At 46.1% G+C, this 13,818-nt stretch overlaps 1 protein-coding gene across 1 annotated transcript in view; it reads left to right on the plus strand.

The window, feature by feature from the left end:
• Positions 1-13,818, plus strand: part of COL22A1 (collagen type XXII alpha 1 chain) — a 224,079-nt gene that overhangs the window by 181,382 nt on the left and 28,879 nt on the right. Inside the window, exons 47-49 of the mRNA XM_027560770.1 lie at positions 8,639-8,692; positions 10,645-10,698; positions 12,447-12,500. Of these exons, the coding sequence (XP_027416571.1) occupies positions 8,639-8,692; positions 10,645-10,698; positions 12,447-12,500 (162 nt within the window). The remainder of the gene's footprint in view (positions 1-8,638; positions 8,693-10,644; positions 10,699-12,446; positions 12,501-13,818) is intronic.

The following is a 13,818-nucleotide window of genomic DNA, read 5'->3' on the forward strand; positions in this document are numbered from 1 at the left end:
GAGTGGTCACTTGCCTCACCCTAGGCACAGCCCTGAAAGATGGGGTTGGAGCCATTATATTTGTTATTAAAAGGTAAGGAGGCAAACAAAAATACTGAGGTGTGACACCAACTGGGAGCCTGTGGGGTATCAGGATGGAAAACAGCAGGTGTCCCAGGCCCCGGCCGGCAGGTTAAAACAACTCCTGTTTGTTGTGCAGAGATTTTGAAGTTTTACAGGGTTTTGACAAAACCAAGACTCCTGCTTCGGGAACTGAAGACATCAGGTCTCAGTGTAGATAGAACTGGAGGTTCTGCCCTGGGGAAGTGTTAGGCTAAGAGACACCAGCACAGCTGAGCATCCTCTGTGCTATTTCCTGAGGATTCCCCTTTTCTGGGGTCATAAGTGGCGGCTAAACTCCTTGCTTGAAGGATTCTGCAGGTGGGTCGTTTCAGCTGAGCCTCAGTATACGACCTTTGCTGTCAGCTTGCCAGCTTCTGGGTGCTACCTCTGCCACATGATAACCTTTATTCAGAGAAAGGAAAGCAGATCAATTAAACAGATAAGGCGTTCCTTCCACTAAGGAGGAATTGTTTTCTCAATCAGCCCAACCACTCCTGAAGTGCTGCTGTCTTGGGACAGTGACTCTGCCTTTGTTCTGTTATAATTGCCTTCAAGGGAGGGTTTGTTCCTTTTCAGAGTCGGAGGAAGTCAAAGAAAGCTTCCATCCAGGAAAAGAACAGAAATCAGTGCTGCTTCTGAAAGACAGGGTGTTTTGTTTCTCTACTTGGGAGTCTGCGGTGGCCTTGTTCTCAGGGTCACCCTGCACAGTGAGATCTCAGGGAGCTGCAGGAGACGTTATACCTAGTGTATTAAGGACCAAAGACCAGTTTACCTGCTTTATAATGTCATCTCCTATGATGGTGAGCATCATCCTTGGATAGTGTTCTACTTTACATATTAGAAAACTAAGGTCTAGCAAGGTTAAATGCCAATCTTACAAAACTACTACAAAACTAGTAGGTCAAAGTGAATCCTTGAAGTCCAGGTCCTAGACCCCCACTAGGTAGTATGCTGTTACGCGTCCAGGAGGGGCTTCCCTTGTGGCTCAGCAGTAAAGAATCCATCTGCAAAGCAGGAGACGCAGGTTTGATCCCTGGGTCGGGAAGATCCCCTGGAAAAGGACATGGCAACCCACTCCAGTATTCTCATCTGGAATATCCCATGGATAGAGGAGGAGCCTGGCGGGCTGCAGTGTATGGGATCCCAGGAGTTAGACACAACTTAGTGACTAAACCCAGTAATGCTATCACCAACACCAGCGCCAAGGAAAGCGCCCAAGAAGACTCAACGCTTCTATCTATTGATTCACTGCCCCTGGTACTGACTCTTAATAGCTTTCCCTTTCTCACCAACTGTGGCTGGGAAGATGAATCGCACTTGTTCAGTCACCCAGTCATGTCCAGCTCTTTGCAACCTCATGGACTGCAGCATGGCAGGCCTCCCTGTCCCTCACCGTATCCTGGAGCTTGCCCAAGATCAAGTCCATTGCATCGGTGATGCCATCCAGCCATCTTATCCTCTAACCTGCTCTTCTCCTTCTGCCCTCAGTCTTTCCCAGGATCAGGGACTTTCCCAATGAGTCAGCTGTTTGCATCCAGAGACCAAAACACTGGAGCACCAGCATAGGTCTTTCCAATGAGTATTCAGCATTGATTTCCTTTAATATTGACTGGTTTATCTTGCCTGGGCACCCACAGGCTTGCCTTGGTTTTTGGCTCCAAACTCAAGCCTGTCTCTGTGCTCTTCATTCAACCCATGCCTCTCTCTAGAAATCAAAACAGAGGGCTGTTTCATTTCCTTTCTGTTGAACTTGGCTTATCAAACAAGATCTCTGTCAGACTTGCGGACCTCATGATTAATTTCTAAATTGAAAACGCTGCCCACAGTGGAGTATTTGTGGTCATTGTTAGTGTCTTTTTATAACCAGAGGCTCTAGGTATTCAGTGGTCACAGGCTTCATCAGGAAGGTTTGATTGTGACTGTGATCTAACATCTGGGGACTCAGGCTTCCCGAGACTTTTCCTGCTTATTTGCAGCTGCCGTCTCTGGATCTTGGGTCTGGGGAGGTGAATGACACCGTCAGCTCCACAGCTTCATTCTGGAGCTTTCAGACTGCGTAAGATACTGACTAAGGAGAGGAAGCTGAAAACTGGCTCCCATTATGATCACCATCTATGTAGAGGAAGAAGAAGCGAGATTGTCATCATACCATGACTTTCTAATGAGGCAGATGTAAAATCCCCTTTGAGTTTGGAAATGCTGATTATTCTGTCCTTCGTGAAAAACATGGTTTTCTTCTTGTCCACATGTCCACACATCATGTAATGGGAACTGCAGGCACTGGGGATGCTAGGTGAGTAGAAGATCTCATTAGAGGTTCTGGACAATTCTGGGAGGTGGGAGATAAAACCTCTTTTGCTGTTATTAGAACTGCCAGAAAAGGCCCTGGAATCCCATTCTTCCCAGAAGACAACCCAGAGCCATTTAGTCCAAGCTCTCCTCAGGAGAAGTCTCTATTCACCCACGGCTGCCTCAGTCCTGAGAGATTCCCACCAGGCATGCCCTTAAACAGCTCCCTTCCAAGTCAGGAGGGATAGTGTTAGGTCAGATATGGGCCATGTCTTCTAGGGCCTGATGTGTTGGAGAAGAAAGATCTAGAAGGTGATGACTCTAAGCAAAATCAGACTGGGGCCAAGGCTATCGAGAGCAGTGAGTGGTCAGTGGTTCCCCAGCCTGGTTCTGCCTCTTATTAGCTGGGTGAATTGCACTGACTGATCATAAGACTTGGGGAACTGGGGCTTTTCTGAAGCAGGGGTCCCTAATCTGTAAAAGAAGGACCACATGGCTCATCTCACAGAGAGGACATGAGGATTAAACAAGGAAACATTTACAAAGCACCAGGCATGGTGCCCAGCACATAGGTAGGAAGTGCTGGATGCATGTGACTGTGGATGGTCCTCCTTACCGTTCCTTCTTCTGAGTTAATAACAACTCTGACAGATTGCCAGGAGGAGAGTTAAATGATTTTAAGGAAAATAATGGCACGGGGCAGAGGTGAAGGCTACCTGGAGGAGGAGGTAGGATTTTTTTTAACATTTATTTATTTATTCAGGTCTCAGTTGCAGCACTAGGATCTCGCTGTGTCGTGTGGGACCTTTCGTTGCGGCGTACAGACTCTCAGAGTTGTGGTGCAGGCTCCGTGCTTGTGGCAGTCTGACTTAGTTGCCCCTCGGCATGTGGGATCTTAGTTCCCCGGCCAGGGATCGAACCCGATTCCCCTGCATTGCAAGGTGGATTCCTAACCACTGAACCACCAGGGAAGTCCCAAGAAGTAGGATTTTACTTGCATTGACAGGCATTCTTGGGGAAAGGTTTTCTAAGCAGAGAAACAGCACACAAATTTTCAGGGACAAAATTTCTGAGAATAGCAGACGCTTACTAATTTGAGAAAATTTAGGCCATGCTCTCAAAAATTTGTAAAATCCCAGAGAGAATTATCTGCTTGATGGATTCCCAAAACCTAACATCCTTAGAGCAGCCTCTGCTATGAATATAACCTCTAAATAGTTGTTGTATTATGTACTTAGTACATGATGGCATGGGGGAAATATATTTAAAAACCAAACAGAATCTTCTCCCAAACCAGAAGGTAGAACTGAAATAATTATTTTTTTTGCACAAGCATTAAACCAGAATATTATGGGTACCACAGGCAATTCTGCCAAGAGCTTGTAAAGACAAAGAAACCTCACCTTTTCTACGGTCAGGCAGCTGTGACTGATGACGTGTGTGTCCTCAGGGTGAATAGTAATTAGTCCTCACGTAAAAGGCCCACATAGTACTGTTTGTCACGTTCATCCTAATTCACCTGGTAATTGGACTAATCGTCTGCTTTAGTGAATTAACTTCAGACAAAATCAAAACAAACTGCTCACATTTTTTGCCTGGAGGTAGTTCTGCAGCTTGGAAAAAAGGACCCAGAAGTTAGGCTCCTAGTTTCCTACAGCATCTGGCTGATGGGGTTTTATTTCCCTTGTTGATTAAATTTCAAAGAGATGTTCCCAGATGCTTGAGAAATATTTTGCTCGGTCCTTTTTGTTGTTGTTTAGTCGCTAAATTGTTTCTGACTCTTCCATGACCTCATGGACTATAGCCCACCAGGCTCCTCTGTCCATGGGGGACTTCTCAGGTGAGAATAGTGAAGTGGGTTACCATTTCCTTCTCCAGGGGATCTTCCCAACCCAGGAATCAAACCCATGTCTCCTGCCCTGGCAGGCAGATTCTTTACCACTGCACCACCTAGGAAGGCCATTCCTGGGTCCTGCTGCTGCTGCTGCTGCTGCTAAGTCACTTCAGTTGTGTCCGACTCTGTAAGACCCCATAGACAGCAGCCCACCAGGCTCTCCTGTCCCTGGGATTCTCCAGGCAAGAACACTGGAGTGGGTTGCCATTTCCTTCTCCAATGCATAAAAGTAAAAAGTGAAAGTGAAGTCGCTCAGTTGTGTCTGACTCGAGTGACCCCATGGACCACAGCCTACCAGGCTCCTCTGCCCATGGGATTTTCCAGGCAAGAGTACTGGAGTGGAGTGCCATTGCCTTCTCCGATTCCTGGGTCCTAGAACCAGCAAAAGGCTTGCTGACCTTTGAAAAGGATTGATATCCATTTCCAAGAGACAGAGAAAGAACTCACAGTGTCACGTTTTCTAAAGGCAGTGCTCTGATATAAGGGCTTGTGGTACGAGTTTCTTCTGTCCATTTCAACAGGAAAAGCGAAGCCCTTTCATTGCATCCTCAGTAAACATCTACTGCAGAAAGCAAAGTTTGCAGAATAGCAAACTAGTAATGTTCCTGGACGCAGAATCCAGGACAGCGGCTTGTTTCTTGGTTTGTTTTGTTTCCAATCTGTTTTTTCTTGATGGCTTTATTCTTAGTGTGTTGAAAGGTTCTGAGAACATGGTTAGCATAATCAGTCAGGCTTCCAGACTAAATATCTAGTGCTCTTGACATTATGAAACCAGCGGGACAAAGCATCGTGACCTAAAAACATAACCAGGAAATTAACTTGATTAGGAGGAGAAAGTTTGGACACAGATCTGGATTCAGTTCAGTTCAGTCGCTCAGTCGTGTCCAACTCTGTGACCCCATGAATCGCAGCACGCCAGGCCTCCCTGTCCATCACCAACTCCCGGAGTTCATCCAGACTCAAGTCCATCGAGTCAGTGATGCCATCCAGCCATCTCATCCTCTGTCGTCCCCTTCTCCTCCTGCCCCCAATCCCTCCCAGCATCAGAGTCTTTTCCAATGACTCAACTCTTCCCATGAGGTGGCCAAAGTACTGGAGTTTCAGCGTCAGCATCATTCCTTCCAAAGAAATCCCAGGGCTGATCTCCTTCAGAATGGACTGGTTGGATCTCCTTGCAGTCCAAGGGACTCTCAAGAGTCTTCTCCAGCACCACAGTTCAAAAGCATCAATTCTTCGGTGCTCAGCTTTCTTTATAGTCCAACTCTCACATCCATACATGACCACTGGAAAAACCAAAGCCTTGACTAGACAGACCTTTGTTGGCAAAGTAATGTCTCTGCTTCTGAATATGCTATCTAGGTTGGTCATAACTTTCCTTCCAAGGAGTAAGCATCTTTTAATTTCATGGCTGCAGTCACCATCTGCAGTGATTTTGGAGCCCAGAAAAAGAAAGTCTGACACTGTTTCCACTGTTTCCCCATCTATTTACCATGAAGTGATGGGACTAGATGCCATGATCTTCGTTTTCTGAATGTTGAGCTCTAAGCCAACTTTTTCACTCTCCACTTTGACATTCATCAAGAGGCTTTTGAGTTCCTCTTCACTTTCTGCCATAAGGGTGGTGTCATCTGCATATCTGAGGTTATTGATACTTCTCCTGGCAATCTTGATTCCAGTTTGTGTTTCTTCCAGTCCAGTGTTTCTCATGATGTACTCTGCATAGAAGTTAAATAAGCAGGGTGACAATATACAGCCTTGACGAACTCCTTTTCCTATTTGGAACCAGTCTGTTGTTCCATGTCCAGTTCTAACTGTTGCTTCCTGACCTGCATATAGATTTCTCAAGAGGCAGATCAGGTGGTCTGGTATTCCCATCTCTTTCAGAATTTTCCACAGTTTATTGTGATCCACACAGTCAAAGGCTTTGGCATAGTCAATAAAGCAGAAATAGATGTTTTTCTGGAACTCTCTTGCTTTTTCCATGATCCAGCAGATGTTGGCAATTTGATCTCTGGTTCCTCTGCCTTTTCTAAAACCAGCTTGAACATCTGGAAGTTCACAGTTCACATATTGCTGAAGCCTGGCTTGGAGAATTTTGAGCATTACTTTACTAGCGTGTGAGATGAATGCAATTGTGCGGTAGTCTGAGCATTCTTTGGCATTGCCTTTCTTTGGGATTGGAATGAAAACTGACCTTTTCCAGTCCTGTGGCCACTGCTGAGTTTTCCAAATTTGCTGACATATTGAGTGCAGCACTTTCACAGCATCATCTTTCAGGATTTGAAATAGCTCAACTGGAATTTCCTCACCTCCACTAGGTGACAAATACTATGATTATTTTTTTTTTCCAGCTGTGTGGCCTCAGGTGAATGGCTTAACCTCTCTGGTCTTCAGGACTCTTATCTTTATGCTCTGATAATAGCCCCCTACTTCACTGAGTAGTTTTCCTGGCTGAATGAGAGAATGTGGACACATCGATTGCTCTTTTGCATTAGCTCAGGATATAAACAAAGAAATACATGAAGTGGAACCTCATGTGGACTCTGGCAGAGTGCCCAGCTGAGCAGGGGCTCTGTAAATGTCAGCGCTCTTTTTTGAAAGGAAGTGAGTCAGGCTTGGGGGGTGGCTATGTGTGCTTTGATCCCCAGCTGCAGTGGAGAAGGAGACAGACAACCGTGGAGATCCTTGAGCCGCTGACATTTTAGTTGTTGCGGGATGAGGGTTGAAGCCACTCTAAGCCCAGACTGAGGATGGGAATTGAAAGGAAACCATTTACTTTTAAGGCGGTCATCCTTAAAGTCAGAGAAGCAGTGTGCTAGTCTGTGACTTCTTTTCATTGAGATTAGGAAGTGGCCTGCAGACAGTGTGCTGGCTTTAACGATCTTAAAAGAATAGACGTAATTGCACGCAAAAATGTTGCAACAAATGCTCTTCCCCTCGGAACCTATTTTTTTTTCCTGCACACAAAAGCATTTGGCACTTTACAGATGCTGGAGCACCTAACCCTCCCAATATACCACAGAGAGGAGGAGGCTAGGGTGTTATTGGGTAATTATTGTCATCGACGAACTGCTGGTGTGGTTCAGTGTCTGGATGGAAAGAGGGCTGGGCGTGATGTTTCAGTGAGAGAATTGTAGGGTTTGGGAGTCTGGAGGGACCCTCGGAGATAGGTCTGCCACCCACCACCTCTGCTCCTTCATCTACTGAATGAACAAACAGGGCAAACAAGGAACACGAACTTTCAAAGGTGCAAAGGTAAGGGAAGACAGGCTTGGAACCACAGCCAAGACTGAGTCATTGCCAACAGCTTTTAATGCATAATGCATTCTTTCAAAGAAACTACCGTGTTTTTGTTTAATAACATTTTACCGGAATACACTTGTTAACCCGCTAAGCCTAAGTAGGTGACAGTTAAGAGAGAGTGGAAGCTTTGAATGGTACTTTCAGGATTCGTTTGTAGGACTGTATTTTTGGTAGCTTGTATGCTGTGTCTTGGTGACCAGATAATGAAGACGATGGTGATGTGAAGGAGGAGGGGGATAGAGGTGCTAGTCGTGAGTGATGTAGCGATGGTGCTGATGATGACGGCAATGAAGATGACGATGGTATAGCTGATGAAGAGGATGAGGATGAGAGTGGTGCGGGTACTGATCATGGTGAGGGAGGAGGAGGAGGAATAAAAAGATGATAGTGATGGTGCTGGGCAAAAGGATGACAGTAACGGTGGTGGTGGTGATGGGATAAGAGGAGGAGAAGGATAGTGGTTGTCATGGTGATGCCACAGTGACAGCAACAGTGATGGTGACAGTGACCTTGGTGACAATGACCTTGGTGATGGGACAGTGAGACTAGTGAGACCACTGAAGCCGTCACTGGTCCAGGCGCTTTATGGATTTTCGGCCATTTCTTCCTCACAGCAACCCCACGACAAAGAGTCTACTGTTATCATTCCCGTTTTTTAAGTAGGAAGCAGAAGAGTTGAAACACCTTGACCAGTGACACACAATTAGTAAATGACAAAATCAGGATTCCAACACAGAATAGTAAAAATAATTATAAGCTCTTAACTATATTTTGAGCTCCATGCTAAGTATTTCCCATGTATTATTTTATTTCATTCTCCCAGCATTTCAGGAGGTGGGCAATCATTATTCTCTTCATTTTGTCGATTAAAAATGCCCCACAACTTGGGCTTTAAATGACCTGCTCAAGGTCATGTAGCTACTTGGGCCCCCAGCACAAACCTGATAAGAAACTGATGAAGAATGAGTGAATGAATGCAACACGAAAGTTTTCTTTTGCAAAGGAGCTCTGGCAAGATTTTCTGTAATTTTCTTTTTTTTTTCTCCTAAGGGAAATAAAGGAGAACATGGTGCAGACGGTGAGGTTGGACAGAAAGGTGACCAGGTAAGAATTCAGTTTATAATAAACTGTTCACCCTGAAGAAGCAGCACTATGTTTTCCTAAGTAATTTTCACTCCACCATTTTGGAAATCTTTTCTTGTCTCTTCATTGTCTTCGGTGGGATTTTTTTTTTTAAATCAGGATTTCATAGTTTCCACCTTGGTTCATTGTCACACTCCCCTTTCCCAATCATCTGAGGAGCCTACCTTTTTCCTTTTTTTTTTTTTAATATATATTTTAAAATTTTGTGCTCACTTACCTTTAGTGCTTCTCGCTCACTGAAATGGTAGTCATTCTCTGCCAATGCACAATGCTGTGTTCTTTCCTCCTGCCCGCCCTCTGCTTCTGCCATATGACTCTCCCCTGTGAGAGCCTATCCATCCCTGCTGGATCACTTCTCCAAACGCCTTGTAAAAATGGTCCCTGTGACGATGTGGTGCTCTTCCTGCGGGTCTGAACACTGTCCCCTATCACCGCCCAGCCAGAGCTACAGCAGCCTTTCTGCGTTTAAACCGACTCCTCTGCTTGTGTTTTGCTTCCGCCACCCCTTCCCCCCTTTCCTTCTCCTGTCCTCTCTCCACGTGCCCCTGCCTTTCCTTCTAAGTCTTCCATCCATCTCTTCACGGTAAACCCGCTCCACGCCAGGCCCCACCCCAGGCTCTGAGGTTCAGGTTGAGCGGTGGGCAAATCCCTGACCCACAGACCCTCAGCGACAGGTGAGGCTCGGGGGGCAGAGACCCGAGGGGCGAGGAGATGAGCGCTGCACTCAAGGTCTGGATGACGTACTCGGCAAAAATGTCTGTCCTGAAAAACAAACCGTGTTTGCATTACTCTCAGTAGTTTTCAACAGCAGTGCTCTCTAGACCGAACGTTGCAGCTTGCGTTTTCCTGTGGAAGGAGGTGAAGGAGGAGGGCGGGGAAGCGTTTCTTTCGTGGTGGTTGGCTTGCTTTGATAACTTTGCTGCACTGCATGAACGCTGAGGTGCTATACTTTGCACCATAACCGATATAGCTCATTCTGTAATACACATAGACTCCCTTCTACACGGGGACATGACTGTCTTTCTTAAAATAATTGTAATGTTCTCAGAGATGCCGTAATTCAGTTAACTGAGCGATTTCCATTGTATAAATTGTGTATATGCATTTACCTGCTTTTAAGTTTTTCTTACGGGATACTTCAAACACATCAAAATAAGAGTGTAGAGACTTCCCCGGTGGCCAACTGGCTGGGACTCTGCGCTCCCGACGTGGGGACCTGGGTTCCATCCCTGGTTGGGGAGCTGGACCCCACACACCGCAGCTGAGGGTCCCACGTGCCATAACTGAGACACAGAGCAGCCATGGAAATAAATACATATTTTTTAAAAACGTGCTTAGTCTCTCAGTCATCTCTGACTTTTTGTGACCCTGTAGACTACAAGTAGCCTGCCAGGTTCCTCTGTCCTTGGGATTTTTTCAGGTGAGAATTTTGGAGTGGATTGCCATTGCTTCCTCCAGGGGATCTTCCCTGGCCCAGGGATTAAACCCGCATCTCCTGTGTCTCCTGTATTGCAGGCAGATTCTTTTTCAGGTGGATTCTTTTCTCACTGAGCCATTGGGGAAACCTCATTAAGAAAATAAGAGAGTATAATAAAAAGCACCCCTTGGACTTCTCACCTGGTCACAGCATCTTCCAGCTCTATAGCCACTCTTGTTTTCATCTGTATACTTCTTCCTCATATTATTTTGAAGCAAATCCAGTTCCAGGGTAGATTGCTAGACACTCCCTCGGCCACCTTTTGATATAAATATAAATATGTAGATTTATGTATACACACACAAACACACATGTATATCCAGAATTGTTACCTGAGTTAGGAGATGGCTTCTGGCTAGTTATCTGAAATCTATAGTTGCACAAAGTAAAAAGCCTTTGGGGAATCATTTAAAATAATTGTCTTGTGTTTTCCTAGGGTCATCCCGGAGTTCCCGGTTTCATGGGCCCCCCAGGGGACCCTGGACCACCAGTAAGTAATTATTTGGAATGCCTTCCTCTTCTGGCCTTGCCATTGGTGTGCACTGCGGTGGCCACATTTGTGAACAACCTTGTAGGGAATTGATTGGGTTGCTATCATTTAGTTTCATGAAAATCTGGTTGTTTCAAAATGTATAATTTCATGTAGGAAATTTCTTTACACTGTGTGTGCCTGTGTTACTGGATTTGGTGACATCCGACGATCAGCAAAAAGAAAAACTGATCAAGATAGCAATAGTATAGATCATGGGAAAAGGCGTTGGCCTGAAGGGAGAAGGGACATTGGAGAGGCAACTGCTGCCATAAAAAGCTCCCGGTTCATGAATGAATCATGATGTGGCCGCTTCTGTATTCCTGAAACTTTGCCCGCACCTGGGCCAATGTAGGCACCCAATAAATGTATGAAACGACTGAATAAAGACGGCTGAAAGGCATAAATAAAGTCCTGTGAGCTTGCTTGCTTGTATCCCGTGTTTAGTCACTCCCTGCAGTGCTCCTGGCTTGGGTTGGCCACCAGACAGGCACAGAAGAAGACTGTTGTCATCAGACCTGCGATAACGGAAAGCCCTCTAGGAGTCTCTTAATATGTACCTGGAACAGGTTAACTCTTTGTATTTATACCTTACTCAAATTAAATGAGTGCTATCTTTCTCTTTTTCTCCATTTTACAAAGGAACTGAAATGGCAGAGAAATAAAATAACTTCCCTGGGGCCATACAGCTCTCAGTGGGGAGCCGGGACATGGACCCAGGAAGTCTGGCTCTGAGAGGGTGCTCTCATAACTGGTACCCTTGATTCTGTGCTAGGCACGTTGTGGGACACTGCCTCACTTACTCCTCACCCCGCTGTGGCTCGGGCAGTGTCACTGCCTACCTTCTATGGACGCAGACAGCTTAGAGGTCTTACACCATTCCTTCAGAGCCAGTAAGCAGTAATGCATTCATTAATCTGAAGAGCCTCTGCCTTATCACCCAGCCAGCCCGGCTCCTCGTTCATTGCTTTATTGAACAACTGTTGAGTGTCTACTATCTCAAAGGCAGCATTTTAGTTCCCAATGAACACAGTGATAAACACCAGGAGGTCAGGCGGACATAAAGGCTGGAGAAAATATAAGCAGAAAACGGGTGGTGAGGAGCAGGGACTTGCAGTTTTGAATCTGGTAGTAAGGAAATATCTCACTAAGGACCTGATGCCTGAGCTGTGATGAGGAGGGTGGGATCTGAGCTCTGACACGTGTGGGTTTCGACTACAGGCAGAGGGAACAGCATGCCCAGGAACCCTGGGGCAGAAGAGTGTCTGGGGCTTGCTTCACGCCACTTCCTCACCTGTGTGGAATGCCTCCTCCCTTCATCCCTGGGTTGATACAGGCAGTCATTTTCTTTAGCTCCCTGGAAGATATTATACATCCAGTTGTATATTTCTTGCCTTGTGTCCCAAAACGTTCCCCAATATTAGCTGAAAATGTCCTCTCTGCTGGGAGGCCATTTATTCCTCTTGCCTGTGGATCACTGGCCGGTGAGTGCTTTGGTCTCTCCTGCTGTCCTCCCAGCATCTTTGTGTTCCCAGAGGCTATCGCAGCCTGCTGGGAAAGGCAGAGCACCTCTGAAATACTCCCAGTTCAGGCAGCTGTGAAGGGGCGTAGGGTGCCAGCTCTGTGCATTGCCTCATGCCCAAAGAAGAGGTGCTGATGACCTCCGTTCAGATATACAACCAACTGGCTTTCTGGTTTACCTTCCTTAGGGAGCAGACGGAATAGCGGGAACTGCTGGACCACCAGGAATCCAAGGACCCCCAGTAAGTTCCTCAATGGACAGGATCTGCCTTCAGCCTGTGTTTGGAACTTCCTAGAACCTCAGGTGTTTGCCAGCCCTGCCCTGGTCCTCCCTGACTCCCGTGGCCCACGTTCCAAGGGTCGATTGACTACTAGTCGACCACAGGAGGAGTTGCTTTCTTTTAGGACCCTGGTTACCCAGCCTGTAAATGAAAGATTTGGATGAAATGACCTGGCCATTGGCTGTTACAAAATTCAGTTTACGACCAGTTCACACTGGCTTAAGGTTTAGCCCCATCTCTCTAGTCCTTTCTGGTGTGGTTTCCACTTGGAACAGGCATGGGGGACTAGAAAGCCTGGAGCTGCTCCGTCCTGAGCCTGTAGTATGAGCGGCATGTCAGGCAGGAGTAGCCCCTGTTACCCAGCTGTTCAGAAAGCCCTGAGTGAAATGAGAGTGAAGTTAAGAGTGAAAGCGAAAGTTGCAGGTTAGGACCCTAAAAACACACAGGTCGATTTGGTTGGAACCCAAGACTTTTATCTCAAAAACCAGAATTAAATTCATTGCTTGAAGCTGTGGGACCATTCTTTGCTTCAGCACCATAAAGCAAAGATGAACATTACTTTAGCAGGCATTGTGTTTGTAGTCACTACATGCATAGTCTCTTAAAGGGATTTACAGTCCCCTAAAACCTCTTATCTCATCTGATGGCCTCTTATCAATAGGAATCATTGTCTCTGTTTTATAGATAAGGAAAGTGGGCATCAGAGAAATGCAGCTACAAGTTCAGGGGCATGCAGTGAGGAAGTGTCAGGGCCAGGTGCAGACCCCACTCTGTGGAAATCTCAGGGTCATGTTCCAGGTAGGACTATTGCTAGTAAGCAGGTCAACCCTGACCTGGTATCTCTGCACTCTGGTGCCAGGAACACTTCAGGGGTCAGCCAGGAGAACTCGTCTTCCTCAGATGAGAAGACAAAGCAGATGGGGTGAGGTCACTCATCCAAGGTCATACAGAAAATTAATATCCAAGTTAGGAGTGAAGTCAGTTTGAAAATTCCCATTTTGGGCATTCTTTCTGTTAACTCCATGCTCACCCCCTGTGTGGGATGGTGGCTTAGGGGCAGGGGGAAGCCAAGATTGAAAAGTAAGAGCCATGTGGTTCTTTTTATGATTATCATCTGGCTGATCCTTTAGAAGCAGCCCACCTAGAAATTCCAGGCTGAGTAAAATATAAGCCATACTGCAGGCAGCTTTTTATTGATTCTCAGACAGAAAAAGATGGCCCTGATAAAAACTAACTTACTGTTTGCCCGAGGAAAATAAGATTTGGGGCCCAGATGTAA

The sequence above is a fragment of the Bos indicus x Bos taurus genome, chromosome 14 (assembly GCF_003369695.1).
Source record: "Bos indicus x Bos taurus breed Angus x Brahman F1 hybrid chromosome 14, Bos_hybrid_MaternalHap_v2.0, whole genome shotgun sequence".
In the NCBI taxonomy this organism is placed as follows: domain Eukaryota; kingdom Metazoa; phylum Chordata; class Mammalia; order Artiodactyla; family Bovidae; genus Bos; species Bos indicus x Bos taurus.